This window comes from Hypomesus nipponensis, chromosome 22 (genome assembly GCF_054491055.1).
Source record: "Hypomesus nipponensis isolate SF chromosome 22, ASM5449105v1, whole genome shotgun sequence".
Classification (NCBI taxonomy): domain Eukaryota; kingdom Metazoa; phylum Chordata; class Actinopteri; order Osmeriformes; family Osmeridae; genus Hypomesus; species Hypomesus nipponensis.
Window position 1 is genome coordinate 16,500,898 of NC_140382.1, and position 15,520 is coordinate 16,516,417.

The window sequence follows — 15,520 nt, forward strand, 5'->3', positions numbered from 1 at the left end:
TGTCTGTCTACCTACCTATCTGCACGCACTCTACCCCTGCACTTGACTGATAACTGTACCGCTAAAATTACCACAGTTGATAGCTCACCAGCAATAAGTTAAACTGAATAGAAGCTAAAATAGATAGCGTCGCAAGAACTTGCCGACACCAGCTTTAAGCTTTAAAAAAACAGCCAATTTTTCACTTTCCTCCTCCGGACTGTAGATGGCAGCCTTATGCCGAGTGGGTTCGCTGACGTTGCTTTTCCACTAAAGGGAAAGGAAAACTTTGGTCTGGCTTGGATACAGATTCAGACCCCTGTGAATTATATATTTGGTCGTACATAGCAGTACCCTTTTAGTCTTTTTTAATTGTCACTGTTAGATGGTCTTTTTCCGTTGTTGATTATTTTATTTTTTTTTACATTTACGCTCTCAAGACTTCGAACGCTTCTCTCAAAATGGGTTGCTTGGCTTGCAGTGACGTGCAACCGAAAAAAGTGAACTTTCTACAAGTATTTTGCGTTTTTTTTAGTTTTCTATTCATGTTTACTTCTGGCCAGAGTACGTTTGAGAAATCGTCCACGTATTCCGAACGGACGGGCGGTCTATGGGAAACACTCACCTATCTGTCCGAGGAAGCACACGGGTATGTAGTGCACCTTGTCGGTGCTCGGACGCTAAAGGCTGTACAAAAGGTAAGAAAGCGTCGTTTTAACTTAAAACAATTACCAACAGCTGATTTATTAGCCAGTGTATAAATGCATCAGGTAGGCCTATCTGCGCGTCGTCGTCCGTTACTGTTTACAACGTTAGATTGGCTACTTGTTTGGCGTTGCCTTTTCAGCGTGTGATATACAAGGTGTGGCGTGAGAGAGTGAGAAATGGTTGAAATGCGTGTGTCACACGGCGAAACCGTGAGAGTTGGCAGCTCTGATTTATCGGTTCATGAGATTGTGATGGATACCATTGTTGACAATTGTTCTACTTCTGCCCCAGTACCCATTACAACTCATTAATTTGTCTCCCTGCCTCCCTCCTTCTCTAGAGTCTGTCTCAGGTGATGTGGACTGTAGCTGGGGGGCTGGCCTCTGCGCTGAATGTGACGTCACAGTACCTGACACAACTTCTCCGGGCAGCAGGAGTGGAGGGTACACACGTTATAAATAACATCCCACCAATTACCATCACCTGTGATACCCAATAACCTACAGGAAATTAGGCCATGCAAGTTCACCTGGTCACTGACAACTTTGTGCCAAACTACCCAAACACCACTCACACACAGTCCAGAAGACAAACCAGTCCAACAAGTCCTTCACAATTCGTGTTGACATTCGTATTATCCAAAGAGCTAGAGGGTAGGGAGAGCTAGGGTATAAAGCAGAGGCATCGATAGACATAGAACTCTACTGGGGCACAGGCCCCTATTCATATTCCTTTTTTTTGTTTCAAGCTTGCAGCGCACAATGCACTACTAGGCTATAGAAACTCCCCTTGCTTAACCCACTATACACAGTTCAGGGACGCAAATATCAGCTTTGGCAGGGACATCAATAGTTAATGCGAGCGTGCATTTTTGTTTTGCATTAATTTGAGTGCAAATACTGTTTTTTTGAGCTTCCTGATGTGGAATTCTGCGTGCATGTTTGTGTTTTCGGTTAAACACTTTTACAAGCGTTAATTTGGATACCGCGTTTATTTTTTCTGGGATTATCAATCTAAATTAATGCACTGAATAATAAGGTAAATTGTTAAAACTCAAAAAACTTTTAGACTTTACTGGGGCACAGCAGATTTATACTGGGGCAGGTGTCTAACGACACCCCTGGTATAAAGGTGTATCCTAACCTGACCTTGGAAATATGCAGTCTGTCCTGTCATGCCCCACCCCACTGACTGACTGAGGGAAAGGAGATCATCTACGTCCGTATTGCACAGCACATCTTGGTTGACATGAGACGAGGTTGTTGGGGTGGGTAGGCTGTTCACGAAGGTGCCCACACAGATACATAAACTTGTTTTCACCTCAGGGTTCAGTCATTAACATCGAAACCTATAGAGTCCCTGAACAACTCTTCAGCTGAATGCAGCCGTCTATCAGTGTGTGTGTTCCCTAATCAGATCCATGGAAAGGGAACATGGTGATTAGTAAAGAAACAAGGGTTTGAAACAATCTAAATGTGTGTGGGAAAATGTAACTGCTTTTTCGTTCAATTAATTTATCTTTTTCACTCCCTCACTTTCTCTGTGCCCTAGTTGACTTGCATTTAGACCACATCACTCCCGAGAGTGTGGTTAATATTGGCCAGTGGGTTCTGCTGGCCCTCATTGGCTACTGGCTGCTGTCCATGACCCTACGATTGGTTGCGTCCACACTAAGGCGGGTCTTGTGGCTGTTGAAACTGAGCGCGGTCTTGGGTCTGTTCGGCCTCATCCTGAGTGACAGCAACGCTGAGACACAAACCACTGCACTGCGATTGGCTGGCCTGGGGTGCGTCTGCATCTTATTGGGCGTTGGACAGCCGGGGGCGGGCTCCGCAGTGGAAAAGACCGCCCATCTGGAGGAACAAGTGAGAGCTTTGGAAAGACGAGTGAGAGAGATGGAGCGGAGGAGGATAGAGGAGTGAGTGATCGAACTGGAGAAGAAGATGGAGGGATGGAGAGGGGGTGTGATATTGCAGAGAAAGGGTACTCTTGTTTCACTGTTCTTAATGTTCTGTAGTACAAAATAAAGTTATTGGATTTGTAAAGTGTGAATAAGGCATTATTTACAGATACTGTCGACACCATGGGTTTGGTTTCTACTCTTTATTGAGGTGGATATGTATCTTCTAAAGTATATGGATGCTATTGATACACAGAATAAAATTGAATGGAACATTCTTTAGGAATATACACAGTGTTAAAAATCACTCCATTATGCCTACGAGACCTGGGCACAGTTTGGATTACAGTATATGTTTGATTTAGTCTACAAGGCACAGTTGAACCAGTGGATAAGGTGTAAAAGTACTAACTGCATGCAAGAGGAGAAAAATCAAACAGACCCCAGTCAGCTATTTGAAACCCCACCCAGGTCTGCTGCATCTTTGAAACTGCCGTTTTAGACTCCAATAACAATGACATACAAGGCAAGACATATATATTCATAAACACAAACAGTACATACTTCCTATGTTCTACAAGGTTGGCAATTTATACAGTACATTATCTTAAAAGTTTATGAAAATAAATCAAAAGTGGTTGTTTTGCAGTTTCATACACGTAATACAATGAGTATTCAAGACGGTGTCAAGGATTCTGGATCCTGATGAAGACACCAGAAAAATACACAGAGGGTTGTCATGGAGAAAATGTATTATTGTGCGAAACAGTACACAGATGGAAATGGAAATATAGTGATATATACACACTGTATACTGTGTATATAACGAGTTAGAATAGAACTAGAAATAAAGTCGTTTATTTGGTTTAACTTTAGATGTTTTGTATCACTGAAGAACCTGAAAGTATGCGATAAGGTCTATGCAAAATGGAGGACACTATGCCTAGTTTACACGTACACATATCCAGTCCTCTTAACACAGGAGAGGGGAGTGCACCTCAAGAAAGCATAAGAACATATGGAGAGTGAAGGGACATTGAGAGGTAGAATGCTGACTTCCTTGAAGACGAGCAAGTGCCTTTGGATCTTGGATAGTCTCCGCGGTGACAGGAATGTCAGCACACGCCACACCTCAATCAGCCATCACCGATTGGCGTTGTTAGGAATTCATCATGAAATTACACCTCACCGGGCCCTATTGTGTAGCCTATATTGTTCATTAAACAGTGGCCACATCATCTCTCTTCATTCAGATATTCCTGACTCCTCAATCCTCCCTGTCCTCCCTCATACGACAGTTCTGCACCACATTGAAGACGCTGGTTTGAGGGTGAAACAGACTGCACACATTCCTGTCTTGGCCCTGACCAGTTGGTAATTTGAGCATGTGTACATGTTACCAAACAGCTAGAGACTTGAAGGCACTGTCTCCTGTCTCCTTCAGGGCTACTACTCCTACTACTGAGACTCGTGTGCATTTGAGACACACACGTACAGACATTTAATGGCTTGAGGTTCATCCGAGACGGATCGGCGGTAGAGACAATTACTTTGTCTGTAAACAAATGAGTAACTGACTTCAATGGTGTTTTAGATTGACGGCCAGCTTGACCGATGGACCTGTTTGTGGTGAAGAGTCTGTTCTGTGGTCTGGTTGTGTAGCCAGGACAGGATATGGGTACTTCCAGTATTGTTGTCACCCTACAACAGTGCATTAGAGCACCAGCCATGACAGTAAATTCCCACAGGCTCTTTCATGAAGCTTCCTGAAGGTGATTGACCTATTAGATAATGCACACCCTGTTTCCATGGCAATAGTACTATTAGTAAATAGTGTCACATGCATAATGTAAACATGACAAAATGTGATAGAATACATGACAGTTTTCTTATTGATAAACAGAAAGTAGCTATTGTATTGGCTTAAAGTAAGTATTGGTGAGTCCTGAAGGGGCAGATGGGTACCAGTTTGTGATCTGATTGGATGAGTGATTGATTTTGATCAAACGCTCAATTGGATGATTGGTGGTTGTTTTTTTTCCCTTAATGGTCAGGTGATCACATCATCTTAAAAGGCAGTTGGAAGGTTTTGACATGTGTTCTGACACCGTCGGACAACCAGTAAAAAAAAAGATATGTTACAAAATATAAGGCTACACATTTAAAATCAAGATATTCCTCACCTGACCTCTCTCATTCTAAATAATTTGGGGTCTGCTCATATGAAACATCTGGCCCTTGCCAGTTACATTCTTCCAATGTCTGTCCTAATACTCTGAAACGGTCCCCTGTCCTCCTGCAGCTGCTGTTGGAGGTGACTTCTGAATCTATACACTGGACGTAGAAATCAAGGAAAGGAGTTGAGGAAAGGAGACGTAGAAGGGTATTCGGACAGAGTCATAAAAGGAAGGGCTGCCCCACTTCCCAACGCCTACAGGAAGTTGCTGGAGCTATTTCCTTTCTCGATCTGGAACTGGTAGGCGTTGTCTGTGGAGTCAGTGACGGGGAATGTCGGAGGGGGTACGGGTGGCTGGAGGGACGACACCGGGACATTCTGTGGAGTGGAGAGGAGGGACACTCTGGTCAGCTAATCTGTGTGTGTGTGTGTCTGGGTGGGTGTGTGTGTGTCTGGGTGGGTGTGTGTCTGGGTGTGTCTGGGTGTGTGTGTGTCTGGGTGGGTGTGTGTGTGTGTGTTGGTATGTGTGTACCTGTACAGGTGGAGGATGAGCGAGTAGAGGATCAGTAGGAGACGCCTTCGCTGGCTCACCAGCCACTGGGGGCGGGCTGCTGTACATCACTGGAGCATAGCCCTGCACACGCACACACACACAATTAACACCAGAAACACTTACAGAAGCTCTGGTACTGTGCTGTATGTGTGAGACATAGAAGATGGGTTGATGGCGAATTTAGCACTCACACATACACTCACGAAAAAAAATAGGTACTTGTATAATTTTTTTTGTCTAAAGACATTCTACGGACCAACAGGTCTTTCACTACTGACTGATGCCGGCTGACAGACAGACGTGTTTGAGAAAAACACTGAAATAAACACAAACCCCCCCCACTACAGACATGTGAGGAGAACTGACAACAGGACACACTTGAGTGGTGTTAACATACCATGTGTGCTCCGGGGTAGTACTGCTTAGTTAGGACACAATATAGACTGGCATTAGAATGTCTCATCCTCAAAGCAAATCAATGGAAAATCATAGAACAGCCAATCAAAAAGGAGTATTATTAAAACAACACATTAGAGTAGGGCAGAGTTGAATACAGTAGAGTAGGGTATTAGATGGAACATCAAGAGAAGCAAGGTCGGGCTGTACCATAGGGGCCCCAGGGCTGGGGGGTGGGCCATTCCACTGAGGAGGCTGGGCGGGGGGTGGACCGTTCCACTGAGGGGGCTGGGCGGGGGGTGGACCGTTCCACTGGGGAGGCTGGGCGGGGGGGTACATTGGGTCCTGGGTGGGGTAGACTGGATTCATGGGCTAGGAGGAAAAAAACAGACAAAAAACATGAGGGGTTTCAGGAGAAGAGCAAGAGATAGAGACGTAGACTGAGACTCACTGGAGAGGGACCGTTCCACTGGGGTCCAGGCATGCCAGGATTCGGGGGTGGGTGGACGGTTGGACCCATACTCGGGTACCCCTGAACACAAACACACATGCCTTGTGGTCATACTGTAATAACACTACTAACAACAAAAGTGCAACTGTGTTATTAGAATGTTGTAAACTTTTCCACCACGGTAAACAGCAACTCTCTTACTGTAGGTGTTCCATAGGCGGGCGGGAGAGGCACATTCTCAGGGGAGCCTTGGGCCTGGAAGGTGGTGGTGGCGGCGGCGGGCTTGCGTTTGAAAATCTTCTTCCTGCAGCAGCAGCAGATTCCTGCTGGGATCCCCAGGAGCAGCAGTAGGGCCATGAGAGGGTTCCCATTTGGATCGTCAAGGTGATCTAGGAGGGAGGGAGATATGTGTGAGAGGTGTGATTGACAGGTGGGGAAGAACAGTAAAAGTGTTCAATCTAATAAACACACATCAGTTTTAACAATGGGAGCATGGGGGGGGGGGAGGAGAGAGAGGGGGTAGAGGGGAGGGCTGGGGGAGTTGTAAGAGATGTTGAAAGTGTCTGAAACAAACATTCTCAATCAAATTCAATCATGTAATATTTCTTCTTTTACTTGCTGTGCCTACTTGCGAAACAAGGTTGAGGGCTGGAAACAACATAATAGAAGAGTTTGAATACATTGGTTTCTGTTTTCTGCTGTGCAATCAATGTTTTAAGGATAGTCCACTAGAACAACTCAGTGAATAATCAAGATAGCTTGTTTGTCGATACTCTCCAAGAATGTTTTTGTAAATCTCAACAAAACTTTGAAGTCAGAGTGGAATGAAGGGGGGAGGGGAGGGAGGCTAAAAATAGTCTTAGCCTGTGTCCATGTACAGTTCATATGTCCTCTGCCTCTGTCACTGTCTATTTTCCACCTGCCACTACTCTGGGTCTCCTCTGTGACATAAGGACTATAGTTGCTCTTGAGAGACTCCATAGTGACTATACTGACTCGATACTAACTCTATAGCGACTCTACAATAGCCCTACAGTGACTTCATAGTAAACCTAGTGACTCCATACAGACTTGATAGGAACTCTATAAAGACTCCCAAGCAGCCCTAAAGCAGCCCTATAGTGACTCCATAGTAGCCCTATTGTGACACCGTGGCAGGCCTATAGTGACTCCATAGTGACACCATGGCAGCCTACAGTACCTACCTGTGAGCTCCATACGGTTGACTGACACCTCCCTGTCCCTGTGGTCCTTCAGCTTGTAGTAGCCCACGTCCGACGTGTTCACGTTGATGATCTCGATTTTGGTGGAGTGGGTTTTGACACGGTCGTAGTAGTTGGGCAGGTCGCGGGACACTGGGGAGCCATCTTGGACCAGCGTCACATTGGCACTCTCCCCTGAGAAGCTCAGAGTGGCGTGGTCCAGTTGGATGCCCTCCAGGGAGATGAAAAGAGACTGGCCCGCCACCCGTTTGATGTAGTCATGCCTAGCTGGAGTGGGGGGAGGGGGGACAGAGAGACAAGACAGAGAGACAAAGGAAAATATGAAGGTAAGACAAAATATTACATGTTTGAATTTGTTGAGAATGTTTGTTTCAGACACTATTTCAACATATTTTACACAATCCCAAGCCTCTCCACACTTTTACTGTTCTTCCCCACCTGTCAATCACACCTCTCACACATATTTCCCTCCCTCCCTCCGATACAAAGGCACACACTCACTAGTGACAGCCACCTTCAAGGTGGAGATCTCCTTGTTCCAGAAATCCTTCTGTGTGTACGTGCCCTCGTCATCGAAGGTCACCTTGTCCAGGTACCAGCGCCGGTCGCTGCCCGTGCCCGACACGTAGCCCTTGTGTAGATGTCTGCTCATGGACCTGCTGGTCCAGTAATCGAACGTCTTCCCCGGCTCGCTCGCCGGCGTGAACTCCAGCTTGTCCACACTCTTGGGGAGGTAGATCTTCAGCTGGCGGCCGTGGGAAAGGCGCTCCTGGATGTCGCGGACCGTGTAGGTGTCTGAGATATGGGGGGCGGGGGTGGGGGTGTGGTAGAGAGGGAATAAATAGAGGCTTTTCCCAGCATCTTGTTCCATCTTGTTCGGTTGGACAAACATTTTCCAAGGAACTGCACAGACATTAATATTGTGCTAACTGCTGTTGAATACCCGGTACAGATTCAATCCAAATAATGACTTGGGGATTTGACATGCCTTCACAAGTTGGTGGTGAGCCTTGACATTTAGGTAGAACATACTCACCCACACAGAGGGCAGAGCCAAGCAAGATCCATACACACCACATCATCTGAGAGACAGAAAGAGTAACAATAGTTCATTATACCAGTATGGTATAATGGGCCTGTAGCACACATACATAGAACGCATGTAATCTTGCACACAAAAAAAGAAGAAAAAAAGAGAACACAAATACACATTCAAAAGTGTAGGTGTCCTCTTAATTGGCTGCTAATAAAGTAAGCATGTTGTGGTTTAATTTCGACAACAAGAACCAGTCCTTCTCTTGAATTCGCTGTGCGTCGGACACGAACTAGGCCTAAACCGAATGCGTAAAATCCCCAGTGAACAATTGATCATTCCCAATGAGTTATCAAGTGATGATAACCACTGCACTTCAAACGTGGACATCGCATCAAAGGCTTTAGCATGTGGCATGTTCAAATATTTACACAGGGTTTGCTTAAGATAATAGATTAAGACGAGACAGATAAGAGTGCCCATTGAACCAATCAGCCAATTTAAATGATGATTTAAGGAATGTGTTTTGCTCTTTAAATCGATCCGAACCTTGTTCTGACTGACCGTGACGTTAACATCTGAATAACTGGAATCTGGACAACTGTTGTTGTCTTGCAGAAGCCAAGGCCTACGACAGCCTATAGGCTACCGTGCTGTTCACCGAGCAGGCGGCGCCTCCGTACGTGAGAACGACATCATCTCGGAATATCGATTTAAAGACAAATAAACATAAAAATACTCACTATAAGGTAGATGACCAATAGCCTTCCACTGGCAACCACGGGAAAAAGAACAAATCTAGAAAATTTTGTTTCGAGTCTTTAATCACATCGCAAAAAAGGCGGGTTGTACAAAGAGGCACTGGTTGGTTGCTAGACAGCGACAGGGACAAAAAATCCTGTATAAACTGCACAACAATTTGCCTCACACGCACGCACGCACGCCCCCCCCCAACCCCTCTGGTCCGGACAGGAATGTCTGCTTGCACGTATAGAAAACACTGAGAAAAACACCTGGGTTCACAGTACAAGGCAACGTGTTTGACATTTTCCTGAAAAATAACCAGCTATTTAACAATGAGTTGGCCACTCAAAACATCAATGGAATATGTGTTCATAACGAAAATATCTAAGCTTCTCTGCTATGTGTGGGCTGTGTACACGCAGTAAGTCATTACAATATAACCTTGCACAGCTTACCTTGCCCAACTTACCTTGAAACAAGTCAAATGATACCGGTGGTGTTAGGAGCTTCGGGATAGTCAGCCGGGATAGATGATATGAACGTGGATAGATTTTCGAGGGCGGTGGCTGTGATTCCTGAGTTAACCCTGCCCTGGCCTGTCGACAACAGCTCTCACTAAAGCTACCTAGCCCCCCTCTGTCGTACAGGGTAGGGGGTCAAGATACACTCTGCATCGGAATGATTATCTAATTAATAAGGTTTTTGTACAATCATAGGCTATAAACCGACCCGAGTAGAATTATGAATACAATTATCAAATTATAAGACTTCTACTTTCTACATGTTGGCCTGTAAATTAAATTCCAGAGATAAGCTTTTATTGGCATTTCTAATTTAATTAAAGTATTTTGTATTTGTCTATGACTGCCCATAAATGTCCAGAGGAGAAAATTGGGAAAGTTGGCGGACCATTGCTATCCCAAGATGCAACTACTGGACCAACATCCGCCACGCAGCCGCGGAACAACGTGCGTGGATTGAATGCGGAAAGACAGTCAATGAATTAGAATTGGTATTGGGTTAGCATTTATCCAAAGAAACAGTGCAATAAATTGCGATCAAAAATAACTGGGATACCGGATACCCATAGTTGTATTCGTTTTGATACGTTGATCGAGTTAACTCGAACAATATTAGAAAATGTCACTAGTTTGTGCAAGTAAGTTACATCGACGGAGTTGCCTTTTCCTTCTACGACGAGTTTGTTGGTACCAAAGTTAGATATTGTAGCTAGCTAAGTTAATACAGTTTGTATAGTTTTGCCAGTAAAAAAATGTAATGGCTGCGTCTTAATCATTAACGTCTGTTGTCTGTTTTCCTAGTCTCGAACGAGGTGCCAGAGCACCCGTGCGTGTCCCCGGTGTCGAACCAGGTGTTCGAGCGACGATTGATTGAGAAGTACATCGCGGAGAACGGAGCAGATCCCATGAACGGACAACCTCTGTCCGAGGAGCAGCTTATTGACATCAAAGGTCCATATTAGAATTGAGGGGATTCCATAATTGCTATGCTCAGCTACAACCGTACAGTGTTATCGCAAAACATCAGAGGCGATAGAAATGGCAGGTCATCAAAATGAACAGGTAAACCTTGGACAGGAATTAATTGTCACTAACCTGTGCTGTTGTCCCTGTTGCAGTCTCTCACCCCATCAGGCCCAAGGCTCCCTCTGCCACCAGTATCCCAGCTATCCTCAAATCGCTGCAGGATGAGTGGGTGAGACTCTTCTTTTGTGGTGAATCTCATACATGTAATTGCATATATAAACGATAAGATGAGTTAGAAGCTAACTGCATTTCATTGCCTCTGTATTTACTGTGCACAATGATAATGCAGTTGCATCAAATCACTTTTGGTATGGACATTACTAAATGCTTGCTAAAACATTCTCAATCACTCACTAATACACACACAAACTCCCTCTCTCTTGCTCACTCTCATTCTCTCTCGCACACACACACACACACACACACACTCTCTCTTACACCTGCTGTGTTACCCCCCCCCCCCGTCTCCCAGGATGCAGTGATGCTCCACAGCTTCACCCTGAGGCAGCAGCTGCAGACCACTCGGCAGGAGCTGAGCCACGCCCTCTACCAGCACGACGCCGCCTGCAGGGTGATCGCTCGCCTCACCAAGGAGGTCACCGCCGCCAGGGAGGGTGAGAACCAAGGACGCACACACACACACACACACACACACACACACATTATTAGACACACCAGTTCTTGCATTCACATCGCATGCAGACTGGCACACACATACGCGCCTTTCTCTTCTTTTTTGCTGTCTGCCCTGTTTGACCCTTCTGTGTCTCTCTAGCCCTGGCCACCCTGAAGCCACAGGCGGGACTTATCACCACCCAGGCCATCTCTGCTCAGCCGTCTAGCACGGTCAGTGATGGGTTCAAAGACCTGTCAATCAGTATTCTTATAATCTCAAATGAACTCCATTACATTGTATTTCTGAAACTGCCCAGTTAAATTGAAGTTTTCGAAATGGTAGGTAACAGGAAGTAGGGCTAATATAAATGTCCTTCTCTTTTTCCAGTCTGGTGCCGGGGAACCTATGGAGGTCAATGAACAGGTGGGCATGACAGCAGAGATCATCCAGAAGGTAAGAACACCTGCCCACACAGCCTTTTACTCAGGACACACGGTTTACAAATGCACATGGTCCAGGTCTAAAGATAGTCCTGAGTTTAATGTAATTTACATGTAGTTATTTAGCAGACGCAGAGCGACTTACAGTAAGTACAGGGACATTCCCCCCGAGCCGAGTAGGGTAAAGTGCCTTGCCCAAGGACACAACGTAATTTGGCTTGGCCGGGAATTGAACTGGCAACCTTCAGATTACTAGCCCGATTCCCTAACCGCTCAGCCATCTGACTCCCATGTCATGTTAACGAATGGCTTCCTCTCCTTCCCGTCTCCCCAGCTGCAAGACAAGGCTACTGTGCTGACCACAGAAAGAAAGAAGGTGAGTTTTCACCAAAAATACCAAAACACGCCCAGCTCTTTGTTGTTGACATCTCCAGCGGGAGCCTGTGCTGATCTCCTGTCCTCCCCCCTGTCTCTTCTGCTGCAGAGAGGGAAGACTGTCCCAGAGGAGCTGGTCAGGTCTGAGGACCTCTCCAAGTACAGACAAGTGGCCACCCATGCTGTAAGTGTGTGTGTGTGTGTGTGTGTGTGTGTGCTTCCATGCCTCACTTAGGTTTGGTGGAGCTCCCTCTGTTTCCAATTTTGAATTGAAACTGTGAACACTTTTTGCTATACTTATTTTGATATACATATGTATATTTGTGTATGCCTCTACACAGCTGTTAATTACCATGTCACAATCATTTCACTGTGAATGACCCTGAGTTGTACTGTGCACATGACGATAAATCTCCTCTTTGACTCTCTCGTCCTCTTTCGCCTCTTCTCTCTCTTCCTCTTTCTCTCCCTTTCAGGGCCTCCACAGTGCAAGTGTTCCTGGTATCCTGTCTCTAGACCTCTGTCCCTCTGACACCAATAAAGTTCTCACTGGTAAGACACAACCAAACACACAATTTGCAGTCAGTTTGCCTTGCCATCTTTCCTCCTCGTCATCTCTCCTTCTCTCTCTCTTTCGCCTTCCGCAGGGGGAGCTGATAAGAACGTGGTTGTGTTTGACAAGAGAGAGGAGCAGATCGTGGCCACACTGAAGGGACACACCAAGAAGGTCACCTCCGTCATCTACCATCCCTCTCAGGTGAGGATCTCAAGGGAACGCACACCTTCTCACTCTCATACATTTTCACTCTCACCGTCACCGTAAACATCTACGGCTCCCACCCCCTCCTCTCTCTCCCAGTCGGTGGTGTTCTCTGCCTCTCCAGACAGCACCATACGGGTGTGGTCCGTTGCCGGGGGCAACTGCGTCCAGGTGGTGCGAGCTCATGAGGCGGGTGTGACAGGGCTGTCCCTCCACGCCACCGGAGACTACCTGCTCAGCTCCTCTGAGGACCAGGTAACACACACATACACACACCTCAACACTGTAGACAATACTGTGACAGTATGTGTAATGTAATAAGGAACAGCAGACATTTCTGAAATGATTTGACTTGTGACTCTGTCTCTCCCTCAGTACTGGGCCTTCTCTGACATCCAGACGGGTCGTGTTCTTACCAAGGTTACCGACGAGGCTGCGGGATGTGGTAAGCTGTACCCCTCTCCCCCCACCCCTCTTTCTCTCAGGTCAGAATGATTTACAGTCGTGACAGCCATGGCTCTCTGCTAAAGCAACCCCCCCACCCCCCCACCCCCAGCTCTGACGTGTGCTCAGTTCCACCCCGACGGCCTGATCTTTGGGACGGGCACGGCCGACTCTCAGATCAAGATCTGGGACCTGAAGGAGCGCACCAACGTGGCCAACTTCCCCGGCCACTCCGGCCCCGTCACCTCCATCGCCTTCTCCGAGAACGGCTACTACCTGGCCACAGGTGTGTCTCTGTCTGTCTAGCTTGTCTGCGTGTGTGTGTGAGTGTTTCTCTGTCTGTCCAGGTGTGTGTCTAACTTGTGACGTTTCTTCTTCAGGGGCCCAGGACAGCTCTATAAAGCTGTGGGATTTGAGAAAGCTGAAGAACTTCAAGACTATCGCCCTTGACAACAACTATGAGGTGAGAGGGAACATAGTGAGGAAGGAAAGGAGCGAATGGGGCGGTTTAGCTCGGTGGTAGAGAATTTGACTGCAATCAAGAGGTTGCAGGTTAAAATCCCCCCTGTACATTTTTGGGGATATAAGCATCTGTTAAACGAATACATTACATTATTATCAATCCCTCCATGATACCTTTATCAGCCACTATAAACAGGTAAAGACACCTATGTTACTGGTGAGAATGGTGAGTTCTGTCACCTAACCCTGTGTGTGTGTTTTTTTCCCTCAGGTGAAGTCCCTGGTGTTTGACCAGAGTGGAACCTACCTGGCCGTCGGAGGTTCTGACATCAGAGTTTACATCTGTAAGCAGTGGTCCGAGGTCCTCAACTTCACAGGTAACCTACTTCTGACACCTGAGTGGACAACATATTTGATTGATTTGTTTAGCTAACCAATAACGGTTTGTTGATGAATAAATAAACACACACCTGTTCCTGATTTTTTTTTTTTACCCAGAACACACTGGGGTGGTGACGGGTGTGGCATTCGGGGAGCACGCCCAGTTTCTCACCTCAACTGCCATGGACAGAAGTCTCAAGTTCTACAGCCTGTAGAGGTCAGGGGTCAAACCACTAGTGCTGATCTCTGGAGGAAGCGACATTGCTACAACGGATCAGGAGGGACATGGTTCAATGTTCCATTCTGATATAGAGTCCTAATGTATAGAACAGTAGATGGGGATGATCATTTAAATCCAAAAAGATATAATATCTGCTGTAAACCTCCCATATCCATCTGCCACAAATCCAGTCGATTTGTTCCATAAAGCCAGTTTCAATTTATTTCAAGTTCAGTCACCATGGCAACTTATGCTGCAAAACTAACCTGGTCTGGTGCAGGTGAACTGTGTGTCTTAGCCTCTGGTTTCTCAAGCAGATGTTCCTGTAACACTGACCCTGCCCTTTGCAGTGGTGGATCGATTTGATCCACGTTCTACCCCTTGGGCTGCTTAAAAAGAGCGTGCACCTGCAATTATCTTGACTGCGTGAACCTGGCTTGAATGAGTCTGATTACACAAACTACAATTGGCTTTTATTGGAACTGCTTTAGCCTGACTGATTTGTTGTTCATTTAAGTCTTTGAGCGGGCTTCATGGAACAGGCCTCAATTTAGGCCGACTATCATTAACACACCCTAGCCTGTATCATAACTACAAGCACAATCCTGTAATATATTATTAGCACTGTCAATATAGGACTGAACATCTACTAGACCTACATAAACTGGCTGTAAAGCATACCAACAAAGAATCTTGTCAATAGAAACCTGCACACAAGGTACATTCATAACTGTTGTAGATATCTTTGCAGCTTGCTATTTTTTTCTCTTGGCCATATATACCAGACTTCTTCAGTATTTCTGTCGTTTCTATAATCTTGCTTTTTCTTTACTCTTATGTTCCCACAAAACGAGTGTGATTTTTTTGTTGTTGGTTGTATTGCATTTGAGAAATGTTTAATAAGTTTAAATCTTGCCTTTTTTACCCACTTTTTTCATTGTATTACCGAAAAAATCTCTCACTCATCCAATTAGTTGTATTATTCTTTATCAATGTCCAAGAGTGTTGTAAACTCAATCCATGTATAGATTAAAAGGATGTCTGCTTTATTTTTTGGCTTAAAATAAATTGCTGAAATCAATCTGTCTTCGTTTGTCAGTCCCTTTAGTAAG

General features: G+C 45.7%; 3 protein-coding genes across 6 annotated transcripts; 2 read left to right on the plus strand and 1 right to left on the minus strand.

Moving 5' to 3' along the window:
* The first annotated feature begins 241 nt into the window (after positions 1–241).
* tmem109 (transmembrane protein 109) lies at positions 242–2,732 on the plus strand. Its single transcript, XM_084687780.1, has 3 exons — positions 242–677; positions 1,028–1,130; positions 2,239–2,732. Exons 1-3 carry the CDS (start codon positions 441–443, stop codon positions 2,607–2,609), a joined length of 711 nt encoding a protein of 236 aa, XP_084543906.1. The 5' UTR covers positions 242–440; the 3' UTR covers positions 2,610–2,732.
* Positions 2,733–2,775: 43 nt separating this feature from the next.
* Positions 2,776–10,039, minus strand: LOC146236886 (uncharacterized). 4 transcript variants are annotated; one of them, XM_084687772.1, is made up of 9 exons: positions 9,633–10,039; positions 8,423–8,468; positions 7,888–8,181; positions 7,369–7,653; positions 6,365–6,552; positions 6,164–6,244; positions 5,923–6,084; positions 5,296–5,397; positions 2,776–5,141 (listed from the first exon to the last, which is right to left on the minus strand). In XM_084687772.1, the coding sequence occupies exons 2-9, from the start codon at positions 8,466–8,468 to the stop codon at positions 5,019–5,021; spliced, it is 1,281 nt and encodes a 426-aa protein (XP_084543898.1). In that variant the 5' UTR covers positions 9,633–10,039; the 3' UTR covers positions 2,776–5,018. The 4 variants fall into 4 exon arrangements, with proteins under 4 accessions (XP_084543898.1, XP_084543900.1, XP_084543899.1 ...); XM_084687774.1 differs by having other exon boundaries at positions 9,619–10,039; XM_084687773.1 differs by lacking the exon at positions 9,633–10,039 and adding an exon at positions 9,163–9,326.
* A 101-nt stretch (positions 10,040–10,140) lies between these two features.
* LOC146236887 (pre-mRNA-processing factor 19-like) lies at positions 10,141–15,489 on the plus strand. Its single transcript, XM_084687768.1, has 16 exons — positions 10,141–10,322; positions 10,486–10,635; positions 10,803–10,879; positions 11,183–11,324; positions 11,486–11,556; positions 11,714–11,779; positions 12,101–12,142; positions 12,251–12,325; positions 12,618–12,693; positions 12,789–12,898; positions 13,001–13,156; positions 13,277–13,346; positions 13,458–13,631; positions 13,726–13,808; positions 14,079–14,184; positions 14,306–15,489. Exons 1-16 carry the CDS (start codon positions 10,304–10,306, stop codon positions 14,401–14,403), a joined length of 1,515 nt encoding a protein of 504 aa, XP_084543894.1. The 5' UTR covers positions 10,141–10,303; the 3' UTR covers positions 14,404–15,489.
* Positions 15,490–15,520: the final 31 nt, after the last annotated feature.